Below are 18,238 nucleotides of genomic sequence, written 5' to 3'. Positions count from 1 at the left end.
TGTTCTTCTCACCCCTACCCTTGCATCTCAAACCATCTCCACAGGGGCAGCACTACTCAGGGCCTGTATATCCTCCCAGGTAAGGGAGAACCCATGGGGCTCCCTTAAGTTAATGGCACAAGCAGAAAGGGGATACTTGGAGTCTGTATTAAAAGTTCCCCCTCCCCCCAGATCAGAGCCAGGTGCCATCACCTCCCTGTGAAGGAGGAAACACTACAGCGAGTGGGCCTTTACGTCGAAACCATCATTGGTTCCCTGCCTGAGGATCTCCAGACTGTGCTGCACCACCACTGAGCCACCCAGCACCAGGACTCCCCCATTCACAGCATCTTCTTCAGAGCTGCAGGGGGCTGCAGTCAGGTTTGAGGAAGAAGCTTCTGCCCTGATCCAGCACCACGCTGACCTGGATTCTGCCTGCCAGTGCATGTGGGTTTGCGTCCTGAGCACGGGGTGGAACTGACGACGGGAAGGTGAACTGTTTCTGTGCACAACTGTTTGCTGTCCAGTCTTGCTCTCCCGGAGGAGCTGGAGGAGGAGAGCTCTGTGTGGCCACCAGTGAGGCAGAGGGAGGCAGCCATGTGGTAGGCTCTGTAGACCTAACACAGACGTCCGCACACTAGGCCCATTGATACGTACATGTCCATCATGCCCACTTGTCATGGTCCCAGCTGTAGAGACAGGAACACTCTGTGTTTGGGGTTTATGTACAGAGCCTGCAGGAGAAACCTGATGCTCTCAGTAATCTTGTGATTCCAGGTACCTTCACACAAGGGAATGTGGAAAATCCACCACTATCCCCACAACAGGGGGACCCACTGCTGGAGAGAGCAGTCGCTGGCCTAGTGAATTGTTAGTGGAGCTGAAGGCAGGATAAAGGGGTGCAGGAGAAGTGACTGCTGGAAGGAATGGGTGGAGCTCTCCAGAGCAGTGTGTGTTAGACAGGCTGGAGCTCTGAGCACACCCTGCTGAGGGGCAGGAGCTCTGGTAGTGTGAGAGAGCAGGTAGCAGTCTCCTGTGCAGTGAGGGGTCTGACCAGAGAATGTCTAATGAGCGTTTCTGTCCTACAGATTCTCAGCCCCCTTGCCCATCAGGGAGGACTCAGCACCACTGTTTACACTCTGCATTACCCTCACCAATGGGCACTTGCATAGCACTGGCTCCCTTGTGGGTACAGAGCTTGGTGCATATACTTGTACTGTCAGTGAGATGCTCCCCTGTCCGCACCCACAGCATCAGAGGACTCTGGTACTGCTGGCTCTGTTATTTCCGGGGGGTAGGAGAAAAAGGGGAAGGACTGCACACACACACAAGGGATGAACGAACGATGGGCTGGCTTTTCTACCAGTGCTAAAAGGACTGACCGCCGCCTTCCCCCTTTTTCAGAGCAGTGTTTCTCCAGTTTCTCTGAGCACTGGTTTAACGCACCCCCGGGGCTGTCCTCTGAGAGCCAGTACCAGGCCCTCCTGCTTCACCCTCTGGCACTCTGAGCAGGGGCCAGAGCATTCTTGCCATGGAGTGTGTGTATCCCGTGCTCAGTGGGCCTTGGGGCAAACCCGGCGTCCAGGGCCCACACATTGCAGAGTAGGGATGGTCAGGGTGTCAGGCGGGACCCTGCACTAAGGCATCCTGTGAGCTGTGTGTACAGGGAGCGGGGATGTGGGGTGCAGTGGTGGGGAGGAGATGTTCTCTAGCAAGCTCTGCCCTCTATCGGACTGTTTCTCGTTTATGCAGAGGGGTCAGTAAAGCACAAATGCCGGAACCCTCCCACCTCTCTCTGCCACCGACTCTGGGGGATGGTTCCTTCATCCCCCGCCACACAGTCTAGAAGAAAGCAGGGCAGCCGTCATGGTAGTGAGCGTTTCACTGCAGCCTTGAGCCCTTCTTCATGGCTGCCCTGCCCTCCCTGCAGGCTCCTCGTCTGGAGAAGCAGGTGCCAGGGCCCTCCATGCAGTAAGTTACTCTGTAAACTGCTCTGTAGTGACAAAGCCCAGTCTGTATAGTGTATAGTCTGTATAGAGATGTGCGCGCTAACTGTGCAGTGCCCACAGGAACGACTTAAATCGCTACCGTATAGTAGTAAATGTTACCTTAAAAAACACCCTCTTGTCTTGGGGCCTCAGTGGACTGGACTGAGCTTTGTTCTGAAAAGAAACAGGCATTTTCTGCACTGTGTGCTTGGAGTAAGAAGAACCCCAGGTGCCAGCATGCCCATCATCCCCAGCTGGCCTCTTCTCGACGGTCAGTGTGACATAACCCAGGGGAACAGCAACACCCCCAAAGAACGTGGGTTCTTTCCACTCCATGGAAGAACAGCCTGGATTCTGTGCCTTCTCATGCTGCACGAGGGTGGATTGTCTCTCTGGCCCCTACAGTTAGTTCATTGCATGCTCCCTTGTCTTTCTCCCGAGGGCAGTGTGCACACAGTATTTTAACATTCTGCAGATTGTACTGGTCAGATAAATGGGGAGGCTCCACCCTGGCAGTGGGGTGCTGAGGCCAGTGGCTGCACAGAGGTGGGAGATCACTGTGCAGCTCCCCCTCCCCCGGGACCCAGACTCAGCAGTGAGGCTGCACCCAACCCTGACACAGCACAAGGACTAGGCCTGCCGCAGAAACACCCCAGGGCCCTGCCCCTCCATGTCAGGTATGGGTGGGTAGGCGGGCAGGCTGGCTCAGCAAGGCAGGATCCAAGTGTGGAGGGGATCCAGCTGTGGGTTCAGAGGGTTCTGTGGGCTGTCTAGGTGGGGACAGCTCAGTGGGGGCTCTGGACGCACAGGGGCTGGTTGGGGGATTTCTGCATGCAATGGTAATGGGATTCTGCATGGGGGGGTGAAGGTGGTTGGGGCACAGCAGGGAAGTGGGGCTCAGTGGGATGGTGATCCATGTGCAGGTGGAGTGGGGCTCATCAGGGGTGTTCTGTGGGGGTGTGTGGGGATGCACAGGCATTGGGTAGATAGGGGAGCAGCTCCCTGTACAGGAATCCCTCCCCCTGAAGCTGGGGGAGGGTCTGACCTGGCCCTAGAGGCTGTGCAGGGAAAGAGGAAGTCCCGTCCTCCTTAACCCAGCTGGGACTAGCAACTGAGCCTGGCACAGGGTAGGAGCCACTAGCCAGGTCTTCCCCAGTCCCCACCCCCCAGTGATTTACCTCTCTGCTGGCTGCCCTGGGCATCCACAGGACCACTCGTGGCTTCCCTTTGCTGCACCATCAGAAAGTCAAATTTTTCTGAGGGGAAGCAAAGAAATCGGGGGGAGGGCGGGAGAGGGGACAGGAGACAAATTCTGCACATGCGCAGTGATGCCGAATTCCCCCAGGAGTAAACTTGTCTGCTATGCAGCTCCTAGGGGTTTGGGTGGAAATGAATGGAAAGGTGGCCTTACAGCACATGGATAAATATTTGGGCACAATGGGGCTGGTTTGCTATGTGGGTCAGGCCTGACTCATTCAAAGCCAGATGTGGCTGGAGAGTTGAGAGAGGTCACCGCTGATCCAGCACCAGCCTTGTGGACAGGCAGGGCAGCTGTCTTCCTCTGCCCGTACGAACCAGCAGCTGCTGTTCAGTGAGGTGCAATTTTAGCCCTTGGGAGCCACCACCAACAGGGCCAGACATGAGACAGGGTTGCTCTGGCTTTTAACTAGCTGGGGGCGAGCGGGGTTAACGCTGACAAGGCTCAAGCCTGAGTGCACACAGGACGGAGCAGGAGAGCTGCTAGGGCTGTTAGCTGTATTCATTCTGGGGCATTAGCCAAGAACCCCTTCATCCCTGGCAGAAAAGGAGGTGAGCCCCTCCAGGCTTGGGTTTTGTTTTACCCTGGGGCAGGAAGGATGAGGAGCAGCTAAGCATCCGCCTTTGAGCCCTGTGAGGTGCTCTGCCAGACAAAGCACTGAACACCTTACACCTCGAGGAGCTGGGGGAGGGAATACAGGTGAAGCCAGCTTGGGAAGAAAGGGTTAAGGTTTTTTTATTCTCAAGTGGGTAAAGATGGCAACTGAGGGCCAAGCAAGCTCTCCTGCCTCTTCTGGCCAGTCACAAGATTCCATTTCCACTAGTGGGGGGGATGCCCAAATCCCTCTTGGGAGCTCTCTGCACCCCAGTTATCTCTGTCCATGTTGTTTGAATTAATACAGGCTGGAAAGAGACCCTGTGAGTTCCCAGGCCACGAACGCATTCAGAGCTGGGTACAGCGCCTGGAACAGACAAGGTCCTGCTCCATGACTGGGGCTCTAGGCCCCACAGATAATGGAAGCAATCAATTGTGCAAGAGAATTGGTCCACAGAGCTTCTCCTCTAAATCCTGTGGCCTTGTCGTAGTGATAGCCACGGTTCCTTCAAGCTCCCTTCTCTCTCACAGAGGCCTGGAGCAGCCCCACGGTCCTCACTGGGGAGGGGAGGCTGCCACTCCCAGCCTTTTGCAGAAGCTACTTTAGAGATGAGGGAAGGACAGTAGTGTATGGGAGAGGGAATTTGAATGAGATCTTGGCCTCTTCTCCCTTGCAGCCAGCATCAGCTCTGGGCCTTTAACACTCCTTAAGCAAACCACAGTTGGTAACACAACAGTTGCTAATGATTTTGCTACTTTGACTAAGGAGCAGCCTTTCCAACCAGCTTGCTTCCAGGAGCAGGTATGGCTATAACTTTATGTTTGCAAAGTTATTTCTCAAAATCCAGGAGGGTGGTGAAATCAGTGCAGGTCCCTGTTTTCCAGGAAGGCTGCACCACAAAGTCAGTACAGGGCTGATTCCTTAGTACCTAACTGTTGCCTGGTGCAGTGTCCAGGGGGACCAGCCCCCAGTAAGGAGAGAAGCTGTGTAGTGCCCATCGGCTGCTGCAGACTTGGGGCCCAGGAACAGTAGAGAACGATGCAGGCACTCTCCTAGCACTCAACCCCAAATGATTCATCGTAGAAGGCTTTGAGGCCGGGGTAGTATCTCAAGGGGAGCGTCTCCCCCAGAGCCTCCTGGCGGAAGTTCTGCCGCAGCCAGCCATAGACCAAACTGTGCAGGAGCCCTTGGAGGGACATGGTCAGGGCCTGCAAGAGAGGGAGAGCAGCACTTTTATCAGCTCCTCCTGCGACTGTGCCATTTCTGCACTGCAGGGGCATTGCCCTCTGCTCTGCAGGCCTCCATGTCCGGGGAGAGGCAGGCAGCTCCTCTCCCAACACAGAGTCCATGACACAAAGTGGAAAGTTAGACGACTGCGTAACCAGCTGAAAAAGGAGTGATGGAAACAGAGGAGCTTCCTCCTGCCACAGCCAGGATTCCAAGGAAAGCAAGACTGACACGGCCTCCCACTGGCAGGGTTAGCAAAAGACTTTGCATCAACAGCCAGGAGAGGCAGCAGGAATGAGCAAAGGTGCTGAGCTGAGCCGAGCCGGGCCAGGCCATGGAATCGCTCCCCTCAAGCTGGTGGCCTGTATTTCACAGGGCCATTTACATTTTGGCAGCCCCAGCAGAACTCGTCTGGCCCTTGGAGATGGTTTATTTCATTTCACTGTGCAGGGGCCACTGTGCCGTGTGCATGGACCAGTGCCTGCCCCCTCCACCCATGCACCCGCATTGCCTAGCATAACACTGACAGACCCCAGTCTGTGTAGCAGACTCATTTTCTCTCTCTCTCGCTAAGTGGTCTTTGGGCCACTAGATGGGACAGAACCCCACAGCCAGGAGGTGTGTGGGTTACACTAGCAGAGAAGAACCTGCCTTGTCAGCACCTGAGTGCTACAGGCACACAGAGGAAGCAGATGCACAGGCACTGTGGACCTGTAGCAGAAGCAACCCCTGCTGTCTGCATGCTGTTACACTTCCCTCCCTTTCGACTGGCCATTGTTCATTCTGCATTCCCAGTACTTGTCTGGTGGTAGCATATACAGGTCCCCAGTCAGGGCCCCATCATGCTGGGCACTGTGCAAAACTCAGCCAAAGACAGTCCTTCCCCTAACAAACTCACAATCTAAGCGACAAGAGACTTCCTTACCATGGCAACATGCAGTGCAAAGATGGAGGTGGGCTTGATGCTGGTGAAGGAGAGGATGCTGAGCAGGAAAGCTGTGGACAGAAACAAAGGAATGTGTAGTCATGGCTTTATTCTGCTCATCTCTCTTGCCATTTGCTTCTGCACCTGCCTTTAACACGCAGCCCTCAGAGTGCTGCTGCCTTTGCCCCTGCTGGCCAGGCCCTAAGCCTCAGCTGATGTTTGTCCAGCATCTTTCCCCTGAGGGTGGGTCCCCACGTGATTTACCAGCGCTTCTGTACACACACAGCTTCACTGCGAATGTGCAGCCCCTTCCAAAGTGGAAGCCAGGCAGCCTGTAGCAGGGAGAGGAAACTGGCCTGTCCTGCTCCTGGGCACCTGCACAAAAGATTCAGGGCTCGTCTGAAAGAGCCACACCCACTGAAATGTGTGGGATTCAACTGGTTTAGCGGGAAGGGGGAGGAGGAGCTGAGCCAACCCAGAAGGAATCGGAGTTCTGTGTTTCTAGGGAAGCCAGAGACTTCAAACCTGATGCTTAAAGCACAGAACATTGATCCTGCTTTGAGCAGGGGTTGGACTAGATACCTCCTGAGGTTTCTCCAACCCTGATATTCGCCTGAGGCATTGAGTGAGGCCAGACCCTTCTACTTCTCTGCAGCCAGACCCAGGATTGCTGCCAGCACCGTTGCTATAGCCAGCCTGACTCCTGCTCAGCCTCTCCCTGAACACACGCAGGAGCGGCGCCAGGGTTTTGGCCCCCTAGGCGGGGGTCCTTCCACGCTCCCGGTCTTCAGGGCACTTTGGCGGCGGGTCCCGGAGCGAGTGAAGGACCCGCCGCAGAACTGCCGACGATGACCCAGAGCGCGGAAAGACCCCCGGCCCCCGAATTGCTGCCCTCCCAAATCCTGGTGCCCGCTCGCCTAAATGGAAGCGCCGGCCCTGAACACACGTATCATTCTCAGCACAGGGATCTCACGGGGGCGTGCAGAAAAGTCGGACCATGTGCTGGCCGGGGGTGTGTGTGTGAGAGGCTCCATGTTCGCACTTGATTGCACTGTGAAGGGATCATGGTGCACACACAAGAGAGGACCAGTCATCAGTCTTCATCTAGTAGGAACAACTCACCTGGTGTCCAGCAGATCAGGAAAACCAGCTGGAAGCAGCCAGAAATTTTGCACACGCTCTGGATGTTCCTGCTGGCGAAACCGCCATTCTCCATGTTCAGCAACCGCAGCTCACTGTTCCTCCTGCACCAGAGCTTCACCCTGCAGTAGAAGAACTGACAGAGACAGCGCCGCTCAACAGGCGCCCGCACACTGTCCCCCCCCCCGCGCCGCTCAACAGGCGCCCGCACGCTCGCTCTGCGCCCCAGGCCACTGGCCGAGACTCCAGGCTACGACGCACCGACGTGCTCACCGTGCTGCAGCTGAGCACCAGCAGCAGGTACATGAAGAGGAGGATTTTCATCTCCAGGCCCGTGTCCTTCCTGCCCACGTCCTGGGAGACGCAGGAAAAGCGCCATGAGCCGGCTGCTGGGGGCTTTCTGCTGCCCCCTCCCCTGCCAGCAGCTCTTCCCCCAGCCACGCCCCGTGTTTCACTGCTTGTGGCAGCGAGCCTGGCAGCGGACGGTGGGTACTCAGCCCTGCACTGCTCCGGGTCTACCTGGCGGTGGTATTTCTTAGTCGCAGGCCAGGCCAGGCCAGGCCAGGCGCTTTACAGGACACACAGCTGGGCGCCAGCTGAGCCCAGAGGTGCAGCCCAGCCTCCCTCAGAGTAGCCGAAGTTTCCGTTCTTAACAGAGAACCGTGCTGGGGCATTAGCCTTCCACCCTCCATCGCCCCTGCCCTTTGCCTGTCATGCACCTAATCCCCAGCCTCTCAGCTCCATCTTCCCTTTAGTGCCAGGTGACAGCAGGGGGCGGGAGAGCTGCCCCCTGGGTAGAATGGGGGGGTGGCCGGGAGGAGGAGCAGTGTGTACTGGTTACCCAGTAAGGACAGTCCCACCCACCCCAGCCCCGCAGGAGGGTAACAGCCATGAGCAATGGTGCACCTGGCTGGAAACGGGCGATTGGAGGACAGCTGCTGCCTCGGAGAGCTTTTGAGCCAGGCTGAGGCTTTCTGGCACCTGGGTGCTGCTCAAGAAAAGGGAGGTGGAGGACGCAGAGGCCGGGGAGCTCTCACCGTATAGCAGACGTCCTGGGAGCGGTGGATGAGGATCAGGCAGCTGAAAGCACATTGCTGTGTAAGTGGCGCTGGCTCCCAGCACTATCTCAGCATGTTCGGAAGGGGGAGCTCCCATCACGGCAGCGCAGTCTGCCTGCCAAGGCCATGTGCCAGCGCCATGCCCCAGAGCGCAGGGCCTTGTTCAGGGCACCTCTCTCCAGGGCATGAGCTGATGCTGGCTGAGTTTAGTGACAGGCTCCAGCAGCCAAACAGCTCTCCAGCAGCAGGCATGGCTGGAGCAGCTTTTAAGGATCCAGCTGTCACTGCAGCTGTGGTTCTGCAGTGCCAGGGAGTTAGGCATCCTGCCCTGAGCCCGGCTGCTGGCCGCCCCCCCACCTGGTTGTGAGATGGGACTCAGGGAGACCTGGAGGGGCAAGACTCGGAGCTAGTGTCACAACCCTTAGCTCAGGATCATTATGGACTGGGCCTGCTCACTTCTGCACAGAGCTGGGAGTAACGGTCCCGGCCCCAGAGCGCACTGTCTAGTTCAGAACAAGAGGCAGCCGAAGGCTCTGTGGGGCCTTCCTGGGGGAGAGAAGCAGCCAGCTGCTGCTGCGAATGGACTGAAGCGCTACCTGGAGCAGTACAGGCTATTGGCCCCTCGGGAGAGGTTGGCTGTATGGGGCATGACGGGTTCAAGGGACATGGGAGCGATGTCTCTCACCGACGTGCCTCTGAACAGCAGCTGGCCCAGGAACGTGAGGGCGGGGAGCAGCCTTGGCAGAGACAGACGGGGAGGGGAAAGGAAGAGCGTGAGAGCCCGGGCATGCGGCGGGGAGTCGCCCCATGCTTTGGGAAGGCTGTGCCTGGCCTCAGGTTGCAAAGGCAACAGCACATCCCAGCTGGGGCTCCCAGGGCACCACCTCTGACCCTGCATTAGAGATGGGCCAAGGGAACTGCAGTCACTAGTCAGACGGGCTGTGTTATGCTGGTCACTTCCCCCAGGCCAGGCTGCACAGCCGTGGCGGAGCCAGGACGGGAATGCAGGACGCCCTCGCCTGGAGCTGTGAGCCAGGACAGCAGGCGGCTTCCCCGGAGCAGGTGATGCTGGCCAGAGCCAGACAGTGCGGGCAGGTGTCCCGCAGGCTCTGCGGCTGTACCGCACTTGTCACTGCTCACAGGCCCGAAGGGCAGTGAGGGGGGCCTGGGGCGAGCAGCTTTGTACCAGTCCAAACTCACAAGTCAAAGAAGCCCAGCGGAGCAGCACCTACCAGGCCAGGATGTAGGGCAGACAGTGCTGCGCCCTCTCCATGCAGCTGCTTCTCTCCTGCAGCAGAGAAGAGCTGGGTCAGAAAGGGCCGCAGCCTCGCCGCAGGGCTAGAGACGGGGCCTGGATACTGAATTTGGAGCGTTTAGTGCAGAGACGGGTCCAGAGACGGGGCCTATTGTCCCGTGGGACTCGCAGGAATGTGCAGCCCTTAACTAGCATTAAAACCATGTAGGAGGGGACCCCTGGGGTCCCAAAAGCTGCTGCTCTGCACTTGCGTGGGTGCGTCTCTGAACCACTCACTCAGGCTGACAATTCTCAGAGCAGCCCAGGCCACCAGAGGGCGAGTGCTGTGCCCGGGGATGTGGGCATCACATTATAATACAGACATGGTAGAACAGGGAACAGGCTGCCCCAGGCACCCGCTTGCCACTGTTCGCGTCCCATTGACACAACACCCACTACTAGCCAGGGCGCCAAGGTAACCCGGTGCCAGCTAGAGAACACCAAGACCGACTCGCTGCTGAGCATCCTGGCTAGGAGCTTGTGCTCCCTTCCCTCCCCTACCAAGGTGCAGGGCCAGGGGCTGGCAGGTCTGAGGGACGCTCACGGCATGGCCTGTCCCTGCCTGGAACCATGTGGTGTAACTCTTCCTCCCGTTTGTCTCTCTGGTTCCCCTGTGCTGTGTGTCTGGTCTTCTGAGGAGCTGCCAGCAGCAGCTCCATCTGGCGCCTGGCCTGGCTGTGCCCGGTGGGAGAGAAGGACCGCCTCAGGCATTACAGCAGGAAGGAGAAGGAAGGAAGGCCTGGTCAGCCCCTACCTGCAGAGCTGTCTCGTGCGTCGATCTCCAGCCACGGAGGGTACGGTTCACCTCGTACGCATAGACAATGACCATCAGGAAGGAGATGGCGTAGAACATCTGAGCAAGAGAGAAACTGAGGGTCACACCAGCAACAATCCCACCTGCAGGCTTCTAGGGCGAGCCAGGAGCCTTGCTGGGCCCCCATTCCCACTAGCCTTTCCTGCCTTCTCCATGCCTAGGGTCCTGGTGTCAGCGCTGCTCCCAATAACCCCAGGGGATGTGAGCATTGTCCAGTCTGGTAACGACACCACCAAGGCTCCAGCATGTCGGAGGAGGGGAAAGGAACCAGCATCTGGGCATGAACCTCACAGCCCCCCATATCCATCCCCGCAAAGGCTCAGGCCCCTTACTGGGGCTTCCCTTGTGGCATTCCAGCCATGCTGCACAGCAAGGCCTGATGGCGGCCATCTTGGCTGACACACACGGGTTCGAACCAGGACCATCCGGAGCTGAGCGCATGAGTCACCACAGCCTGACCTCACCACCCAGGCTCCGTAGCGGGGCCCAAAATGGATTCCCACCAGCACGGGCACGTGACGCGCTGACGAGCAGGTTCCATGTGCTCCCGGTAGCGGAGCTGGATCGGGGCAGGCCGTGGCACAGAACAGTCCTGCGGTAGCCAACAGGCTCAGCCACGCAATGGTCCCTGGCTCCTCTAATAACACATGACACGTCCCCCACCCCCACAGGTTAGCTCAGAGGATCCATGTGGGCTCAGGCTTACTACTCAGAACGGGTTCCAAAACATGGTTCTTCCCCCAGAGCTACGGGAGCCAGTGGCTACCACCCCAGTGCAAAGGGCAGCAGATGTCCCAAGCCTGGACTGCAGTAACCCACATGCGACCGTGGCTCCTGAAATCTCAGTTGAGCCATTGGCTCAAACGGGCTTGGAAAAGACATGGTCACGTGGAGTCAAAACTGTCTGGAAGACCTTCAACCCAGGGCTAGCAGAGCAGGCTGGCCCCCTTGAGAGCAGGCCCCATCAGTCGCCGTTACTGGGGCCGGCCCGTTAAGGCATTTAGGGTGGTTTTGGGTCCCAGGGGGCTCCTGTGGCTGGCACACCAGGGCTCTATGAATTGCTGAGTGGCACTCAAACCCAGAGGCCCTGCAGGCAGGTGGAATAGGAGGCAGCGAGCAAGGGGCTGGCTGCCAGGGAAGGGCGGACACGCCGCACAGGAGGGGCTGAGGGTAAAGTAGCAGGAGAAAGCGGCTGGGGCAGGATGGAGCGCGTAAGGGCTGGAGCCCCAGGGCTGGTTCTGGTTCAGGCGCCCCAGGCCCGTGTTGTCAACAGAGGCGGAAGGAAACCCCACTTCCACTGGCATCACTGTGGGTGGGCTCTGGAGCCGTAAAGCCCAGGGAGGGAGCAGAGCTGCATCGCCCTGGGGTGAGCGCTGCACCTGGGGCGGGTGAAGGGCTGAGGCGTGGCACCGTCTCCCCAGGGCAGGGAGTTGAATCTCCATCCTGGGAACAATCCTGGCCTGGCCCCTGCGGTGGGGCCTGTGAGGGCTCTAATATTCCCACAGTAGAGGGCACAGCTCAGCAGCACACCATGTTCAGAGGCAGCCTGACACACCCACCACGCTAACGGTTACAATCTGCAGCTCTACCAGGGGACGCAGCTTCTAGAGAAACGGCAGCAGCAGCGATTTTTGAGCAGGGCACAATCGGCACCAGCCCCAGCCCGCACATCGACCCTCGTGCAATCGCACCCCCACCTGTGCTCACCATGGCCAGCATCAGGCCGTAGGGGCAGAACTCGTAAGCCGGGACAAAGAGCTGGGCTGGAAGGAGCTGGATGGAAGTCGTGATGATCAGCACCAAGGCAGCCAGGAAGTCTGCCACGGAGAGCAGGAAGAGGGGACACAGCTAGGGGGAAGGCAACAAGGTTCATTAGGGACGATGCTGCCAGCAGGGAGCAGCCCCTTTTCCCCTGCCTCTCTCCTTCCCCAGCACCTATCAGTCTCCCTTGCTCCACATGGTGTGTGGTCCAGAGCTCCTCTGCCCTCCCCTGAAGGTGATGCCGTCTCCTGGCCTAACACTCCATCTCCTCCCACTTGTGCCCTCTTCCTCATGCTACCCCTGTGCCCAGAGGCGGGAGGGAACAGGCCAAGGAGAGCTGGCATGGATTCGGTGCTGCAGCCAGCCCCTAATTCCAGCAACCAATGAGCACGCAAAGCAAACGAGGCTCCTGCTGGGCTGACCAAGCCATGGGGCAGGCCGGCCTAGGGCAGCTGTTGCCCTGCTCCTCCTTTCCCCGACCCAAATGGACTGGGCCATCACCAATCTCTCGGACTGCCCTTAGAAGTAGCCACCTCCCTGAGTCCCACGCAGAGAGCCGTCTGACCAGCTTCTGCCTGGTGTCAGGGTGAATGCACGCAGCCTGGTAGCAGGGGCTCTGAAAACCCCATGTATTATGGGGTTTTCCCCGTGACCTGCAGCTGCTCCAGCTAAACACCAGGAAACCCAGATCCAAAGAAATGGGTATTCCAGGGTTGGCCAGGGCTACAGTGAACTGGGCACGGGTTTAGGATGGACTATTACGGGGCAGGACTAAAACCCCTTGGGCATGAACTGCCCTGTGAGATCGCACAGTCTCCACTTCTCTAAAAATCCAGGGAGTCTCGAGTCTGCAACAGACCTGGCTGTGGAAGCACCTCCTCCTGAGGGTGGCTACAGCAAGGACCGAGCTGCTGCCGACGAGGCTGAAATGGAAATACAGCCACTGGTTAGTGTCTGTCGCACACAGCCAGCCATGCATGGTGTCCATCGATTAGTCTGCACACAGCACAGCTAACATCCCTTTAACCTCTCCTTGAGCCTGGGCTCGGACACAGGTCTGGGGCTCAGGGAGGTCCGTGCTTTGCACCCAGTCTCCCAGCTGGGATATCTGAAGTGGAAGGCGCTCGTGTGAGTTACCAGCAGCTGTTTTCCGAGCTGGGAACAGAATCAGACTTCAGAACCCTCCTGCCTCCCAGACCATAATGTCCCAATCTCTCTCCATCCTGGTCACCTGGGGGGCTGAAGTCCAGGTGCCAGCACTCCCTGCTGCAGTGGGGCTCACACTGGTTCCTGGACTGCACAGAGAGAAGAGCCACGGGCCAGTGGGGACTGGAAAGGAGCTGGCATATGGCAACGGAAAAGCACTGAGGGAGATGGCTGCCCACTGGACTGCTCCCTCCTGCTGGTGGATTCATGCACCAGCAACCTTGACACAAGCCCCGCTGTAGGCTGCTCACTTACCTCCACAGGGGAGATGACCATTGGTGGCTTCCAGAGGGGCCCTGGGATGTTAGGGGATGTGGTGGTCTCCAGAAGGAAAAGTGGATTCCACAGTCCCCTCCCGCTGTGGACAAGACTGGACAAGATGAGAGGGAAAACCCTGGGACTGGGGATAATGCATCCCAAATGACCTTGCAAGCTGAATGCAGGAGCATGCAAGGTCAGACCCCCAAAGGTATCACTATGGCTTGGGACCTGCACTGGCACTGCCTGGCTACCTGAGAGCACCCCCAGAACCTGGCTCCATCCTGCATGTGTCTCTAGTGTAGGGATGGGCAGAGGCCTCGATGACGCAGATATCTGAGCTCTTACATTATCTTCCCACAGAAGGGGGGCAGCAGCCAGCATGGGGGCTACCAGGGGAAAGAGCTCGGCAAGTGGCCAGGAGCAAAGTGCATCCACATTGGCCCCTGCCTATCCTGACTCCAGTAGGTCTTGGGACAGGCCTCAGGTAAGCAGACCCACCTCAGAGATAAGGCCGCCAGGTAGACACGAGTCAGAACAAAGATCTAAAAGGAGAAAGGGAGATGACGGCGGATTAATCACATGGCCCGTGGCCTTGATTCAATTCCTCCTCAGTGCAAGCTGAGGCTCTGTCCTCCACTGCTCAGCGAGCACCCCACTTCGCCTGGCAGCAGCGCTTGGCCGCCCGAGACCACTCGACCCTCCCAGCCAGGTCACCAGCAGGGAACTTGCCCCAGCTGAGCCAGCTGTTTGTCAGTGGAACAGAGCAAGACATTGAACCCTGGGCAGGCTCCATTCCACTCAGCAGTGTAAACAGCCAGAGATAGGGAGGCAGGGAGGAAGGGGCTCTAACTTCCAGCAGGGACACACTAGAAAATAGGCAGAAAGGACCCTGGGCTAACATCGCAAGCACAGAGCAGTGCATGTTACAAGCTGGGCGCAGAGTCCATGTGGGCACATGCATTGCTGCGGGCGAGGACGCTCACCAGCTGGCTTGTAATGCTGCCAGGGAGCTGGCTAAAGGGGGGGTGATGGAAAATGGGTTTTCAGACAGAATTTAAAAAAACGAGTCTGGTTGGGTGGGTAGAACCAGTTTTTTTTTTCCAGTAAAGCCTTAAGTTCTTGGCTTAAAAATACTCCTGATGGGTTGGGGTGGGGGAGGGGTCATTGGTTTTGTTTTGGGGTTTGGTTTGTTTTACACTGAAACTAGCTTAGAAAACAAGGCTTTTGTAGGGTTGTTTTATTTAAATCTGGATCTCACACAAGGCATCATCTGGTATTTTTCAACCAGCTCCAGGAGCTGTCAGAGAAACCTGGCGAATTCTCCCAGACTCTCCTTGGACAGCAGCACGAGTGGGACTAAGACAGTGTTGGTGCCTGATGCTCTGCCATTAACAGCAGGCCTGGGGAAACTGATCTGATGATCCTGGGGTGTGCTAGTCTCCCAGCAAAGGGACATCCAAGCTAAGCAGGATAAAAGGCCGGAATAGGGAACAATCCTGCCCTGGCCTCAGGAGCTTGGCCAGAGAAGGTCTTTACCCTCTGCAATCACTGTGTGCGCCTGAAGAGGAGTAGGTGGGGGTGGTGATTTGGCTCTGGTACTCTGTCCTACCAGTATCCTGGGTGGGGCTTCTGCCAGGCTAGCTCAGGAGAACAGCACAAAGTGCTTGCCAGGGTGAGAGAGAGAGAGGAGCAAAAGGTGCTTGATTCTCCCTTCAGTGTCTCTGGGAGACCAGCAAGAACCCCTGCTCTGGAGTTTGCTCCCCCTCATTCCCAGACCGGGGTGCAGCCCCCCTCCCCTGCTAACAGGGGACATAGCTTGTTGCTATAAGGGGAGGAGCAGCCCCGCTTTAGCCTCAGCCCATGGGATATTCCCCTGCCAGCATCGCTGGGTCACACAGAATCCTTTCCCTCTGCCTCGTGTGGGTCACAGCAGCCTGGGAATGGGGAGTTCCCGAGAGCAGCTTCTGGCTACACCGCTTCTCTGAAACGCTGCGTCTGGCACCATGTGCCCCCCCCCCAAAACAGTACAGCTTCCCCCCAGTTACAGATGGAGAGAAAATGAGCCATGAAGAGACAGATGGGGTTGAATGACTCAGATAGAGACAACCAAAGCTCCCAGAGAGACAGGCCATCCTACAACTCATTCCAGGATAGAACAGCTGAATCCTGGTAAGAAAGAGCTAGACTGACAGGCACAGAGCATAAGCTACAGCTTCTGAGAAATGCAGCTCAGTTCCAGAGAGGAAACACAATCATCTTCCACACAGCAGAGCGGGAGTCCTGCAGCTTGCACTGTGCAGCTGGGAAATACATCAGATCCACCTCCCTGCAGGCGGTCAGTTCTCGTGTGGATCCAGGACTGTCCCCTGAGCCCATCTACGCTGGACACACTGTTTAGTGCATGGGGAGGTGACCTGCTGGCTTCCACTGAGCTGGTGAGTGTGTGCAGAGCCCCTGTGATTTTGCTGGGGTCTCTACAGCCCTGGTTCGTGCGTGTGGGTTGGTACCTTGTCGTTGGACAGCGCTGACACATTGTTCCCTCCACTCGTTGCGTCCATGCTGGCTGTAGCCTCTTCTGTTGATTCCAGAGCAAAAAGCCTCCCAGCTCCTCCTCCTGGGCTGGGTTCCTGCAGGTGGTGGTGGTGCTCAGCACCCGGGAGTCTTTCTCCCTTGCAGGCTGCTGTTGACTCAACTGCTGCTGTAACCTTTGCTTGTTTGGTTTGTTCCACACCCCTGTCACGGGGAGGGGGTGGCACCGAACACAGTCTGGAGAGTGTGGCTGGAGCAACCCGCCCAGCCAGCTTTCCACTATCTCACAAAGGGGCCGAGGCAGAAGCCTTCCCTTGATGCCCTGCAGCCTCCCAGAGCACCCTGGAGCCACCATGGCTGGAGCAAGGTGGGGATTAGATACCCGGCCCAAGCTGCCGACTCCAGGGGCATTACAAGAGGGGCCAAGTCACCTCTCTCTGTGCATATCTCATCACCCCCCGGACTCCTACCCATATCCCTGCTACATCACCCAGGGAGGGGGCGGGGATGACAACTCACAAGCCGAGGGGCCAGACAGGAACCCAAAACCCCAAGATGATGTAAAAGGTGCAAAATTCAACACTAGCCACCCCCTCCCCTGCTTCCTTTCACTCACACCTTCACCGGCCCCTGAGCATGCACCTCACAGCTGCTCGGCCCAGTGCGTGGCTGCAAGTCTTACATCACCTCTCACAACCACTCTGAATTTAACCCATTGCTTCAGTGCCACTCAACTGCTCCTGCTCTTGTGGCTCAGGCAGGTGACAACACTGTCACATACAGCGCTGTACAGCGGGTGCCCCACTTCCCCGACGTGGGCAAACATGATCTCCATGCCACAGCAGCGGGAAACTAAGGCCTAGAGTGAGGAACGGAGTCTCCACACCAGGAATGCCACCTCCCGGCTCCGAGGCACAGGAAGCCATGCTGCCTTTAGAGATGGTTTCGTTGGCTCCTCGTGGGCGGGGCCATAGTTGTGACTAGGAACAGTGTGTGCAGGCTGTGTGGGGCTCCGCGCTGTCAGGGCATGAGTGAACACAGCCCAGTTCTTTCCAACACAGCTCTTTGTTGCCAGTAGAATCAGTCTGAACGTGACTGAAATTAGACCAGTCGGAGGAGGGCAGCTGAGAGAAGGCTTTGAGGACAGGACGGAGGCTAGTCAGCAAGCAGACTTTGCGAACACAGGAAAGGTAAGTCTGGCCGTGTTGGCCAGGAACATGCAGAAGGAAATTCACACGATAATGCAAAGGAACAGACTGCATGTTTAATGAGGCCCATGTTTAACAACCGTTGGCACATGACTTCATACACACACACACACAAACTCTTCAATAAAAACATTCCCAATGCTGTAGGGTGAAAGATGTCTGTGCAAAGCCCCACCCAGCTGCAGCTCTCCAAGCGGGAGGAGGGAAGAGACTGACACTGAGTCACTTACTGGCCTGAGCACAGGACTGGAGCCAGGAACACCCAAGAACCTGATCTCTTCTGATACCACCTCCCTTTGCCGATTTGGGCAGGTCCCAGGCTCTCTGCCTCAGATTTCCCCTGGTGGGAGATGGATTAATCCTTCTCTTCTGGGCAGTGTTTTGAGAGATGCAAAGCACCACACCACAGAAAGGGGGAAGCTACTGTGATAATTATTGAAGTTTGAAAGCCACCTGCCTTGTGGCAGTCTGTGCTAACTCCTCACCACTTCCGTCAGCCTGGCTGAGGAGCCCCAGAGGGCTTCCAGAGCAGCGACATGGAATGGTTCAGGCTCCGAGCTGTCTGTTCACCAGCTGCCACATTCTCAGTACAAAATGCTCTCGCTGCACTGCTGACCCCAGGAAAGGGACATTGGGGGAACAGCTGGATTATGTAGATTTCAGAGGCAAACGCATGAAATCTAGGACAGAGCATTTCCAGCAGCAGGGCAGGGCTTTCCCCACTTCCAGGTAATCCGTTGCATCTCAGACATAGCTGAGTACTGGCAGCTCCCTTGACTCTACACAGCAAGTCCATGCAACAAGATGCCATTCACCCAGCAACAAGATTATGAAGCCAGGGACAGCACTGAAGGCAGAACACTCAACCTACTCAACTCTGCTGCTCCCTTTTGCTTATGTTTCAACACATGGCCTCGTTACACCAAACTGTCCAACACCCTATATAACACAAACTTCTCTCACACCCTCCTGCTCAGTGTGCTGCAGCTCACACT

The 18,238-nt window shown here is 57.3% G+C and overlaps 2 protein-coding genes across 6 annotated transcripts in view; one reads left to right on the top strand and one right to left on the bottom strand.

The window, feature by feature from the left end:
* DENND6B (DENN domain containing 6B) overlaps positions 1-5,580 on the top strand; it is a 31,607-nt gene extending 26,027 nt beyond the window's left edge. For 2 of the 5 annotated variants that reach the window (XM_032769980.2, XM_032769981.2), the window contains exon 18: positions 172-2,467. In XM_032769980.2, the coding sequence (XP_032625871.1) occupies positions 172-294 (123 nt within the window). In that variant the 3' untranslated portion in view covers positions 295-2,467. Of the gene's footprint in view, positions 1-171 lie in introns of all 5 variants that reach the window. The other 3 variants (XR_012655565.1, XR_004372273.2, XM_032769979.2) reach the window with 3 other exon arrangements.
* LOC116818769 (transmembrane protein 116-like) lies at positions 3,945-16,883 on the bottom strand. The gene is made up of 11 exons (XM_075064039.1): positions 16,014-16,883; positions 12,899-12,962; positions 11,986-12,126; positions 10,219-10,317; positions 9,403-9,458; positions 8,767-8,907; positions 8,150-8,192; positions 7,386-7,466; positions 7,095-7,248; positions 5,973-6,043; positions 3,945-5,028 (listed from the first exon to the last, which is right to left on the bottom strand). The coding sequence occupies exons 1-11, from the start codon at positions 16,388-16,390 to the stop codon at positions 4,873-4,875; spliced, it is 1,383 nt and encodes a 460-aa protein (XP_074920140.1). The 5' UTR covers positions 16,391-16,883; the 3' UTR covers positions 3,945-4,872.
* Positions 16,884-18,238: the final 1,355 nt, after the last annotated feature.

This window comes from Chelonoidis abingdonii, chromosome 1, assembly GCF_003597395.2.
Source record: "Chelonoidis abingdonii isolate Lonesome George chromosome 1, CheloAbing_2.0, whole genome shotgun sequence".
In the NCBI taxonomy this organism is placed as follows: domain Eukaryota; kingdom Metazoa; phylum Chordata; order Testudines; family Testudinidae; genus Chelonoidis; species Chelonoidis abingdonii.
Note: the sequence above shows the minus strand (reverse complement) of the source record. Positions and strands in the feature narration are given on the sequence as shown.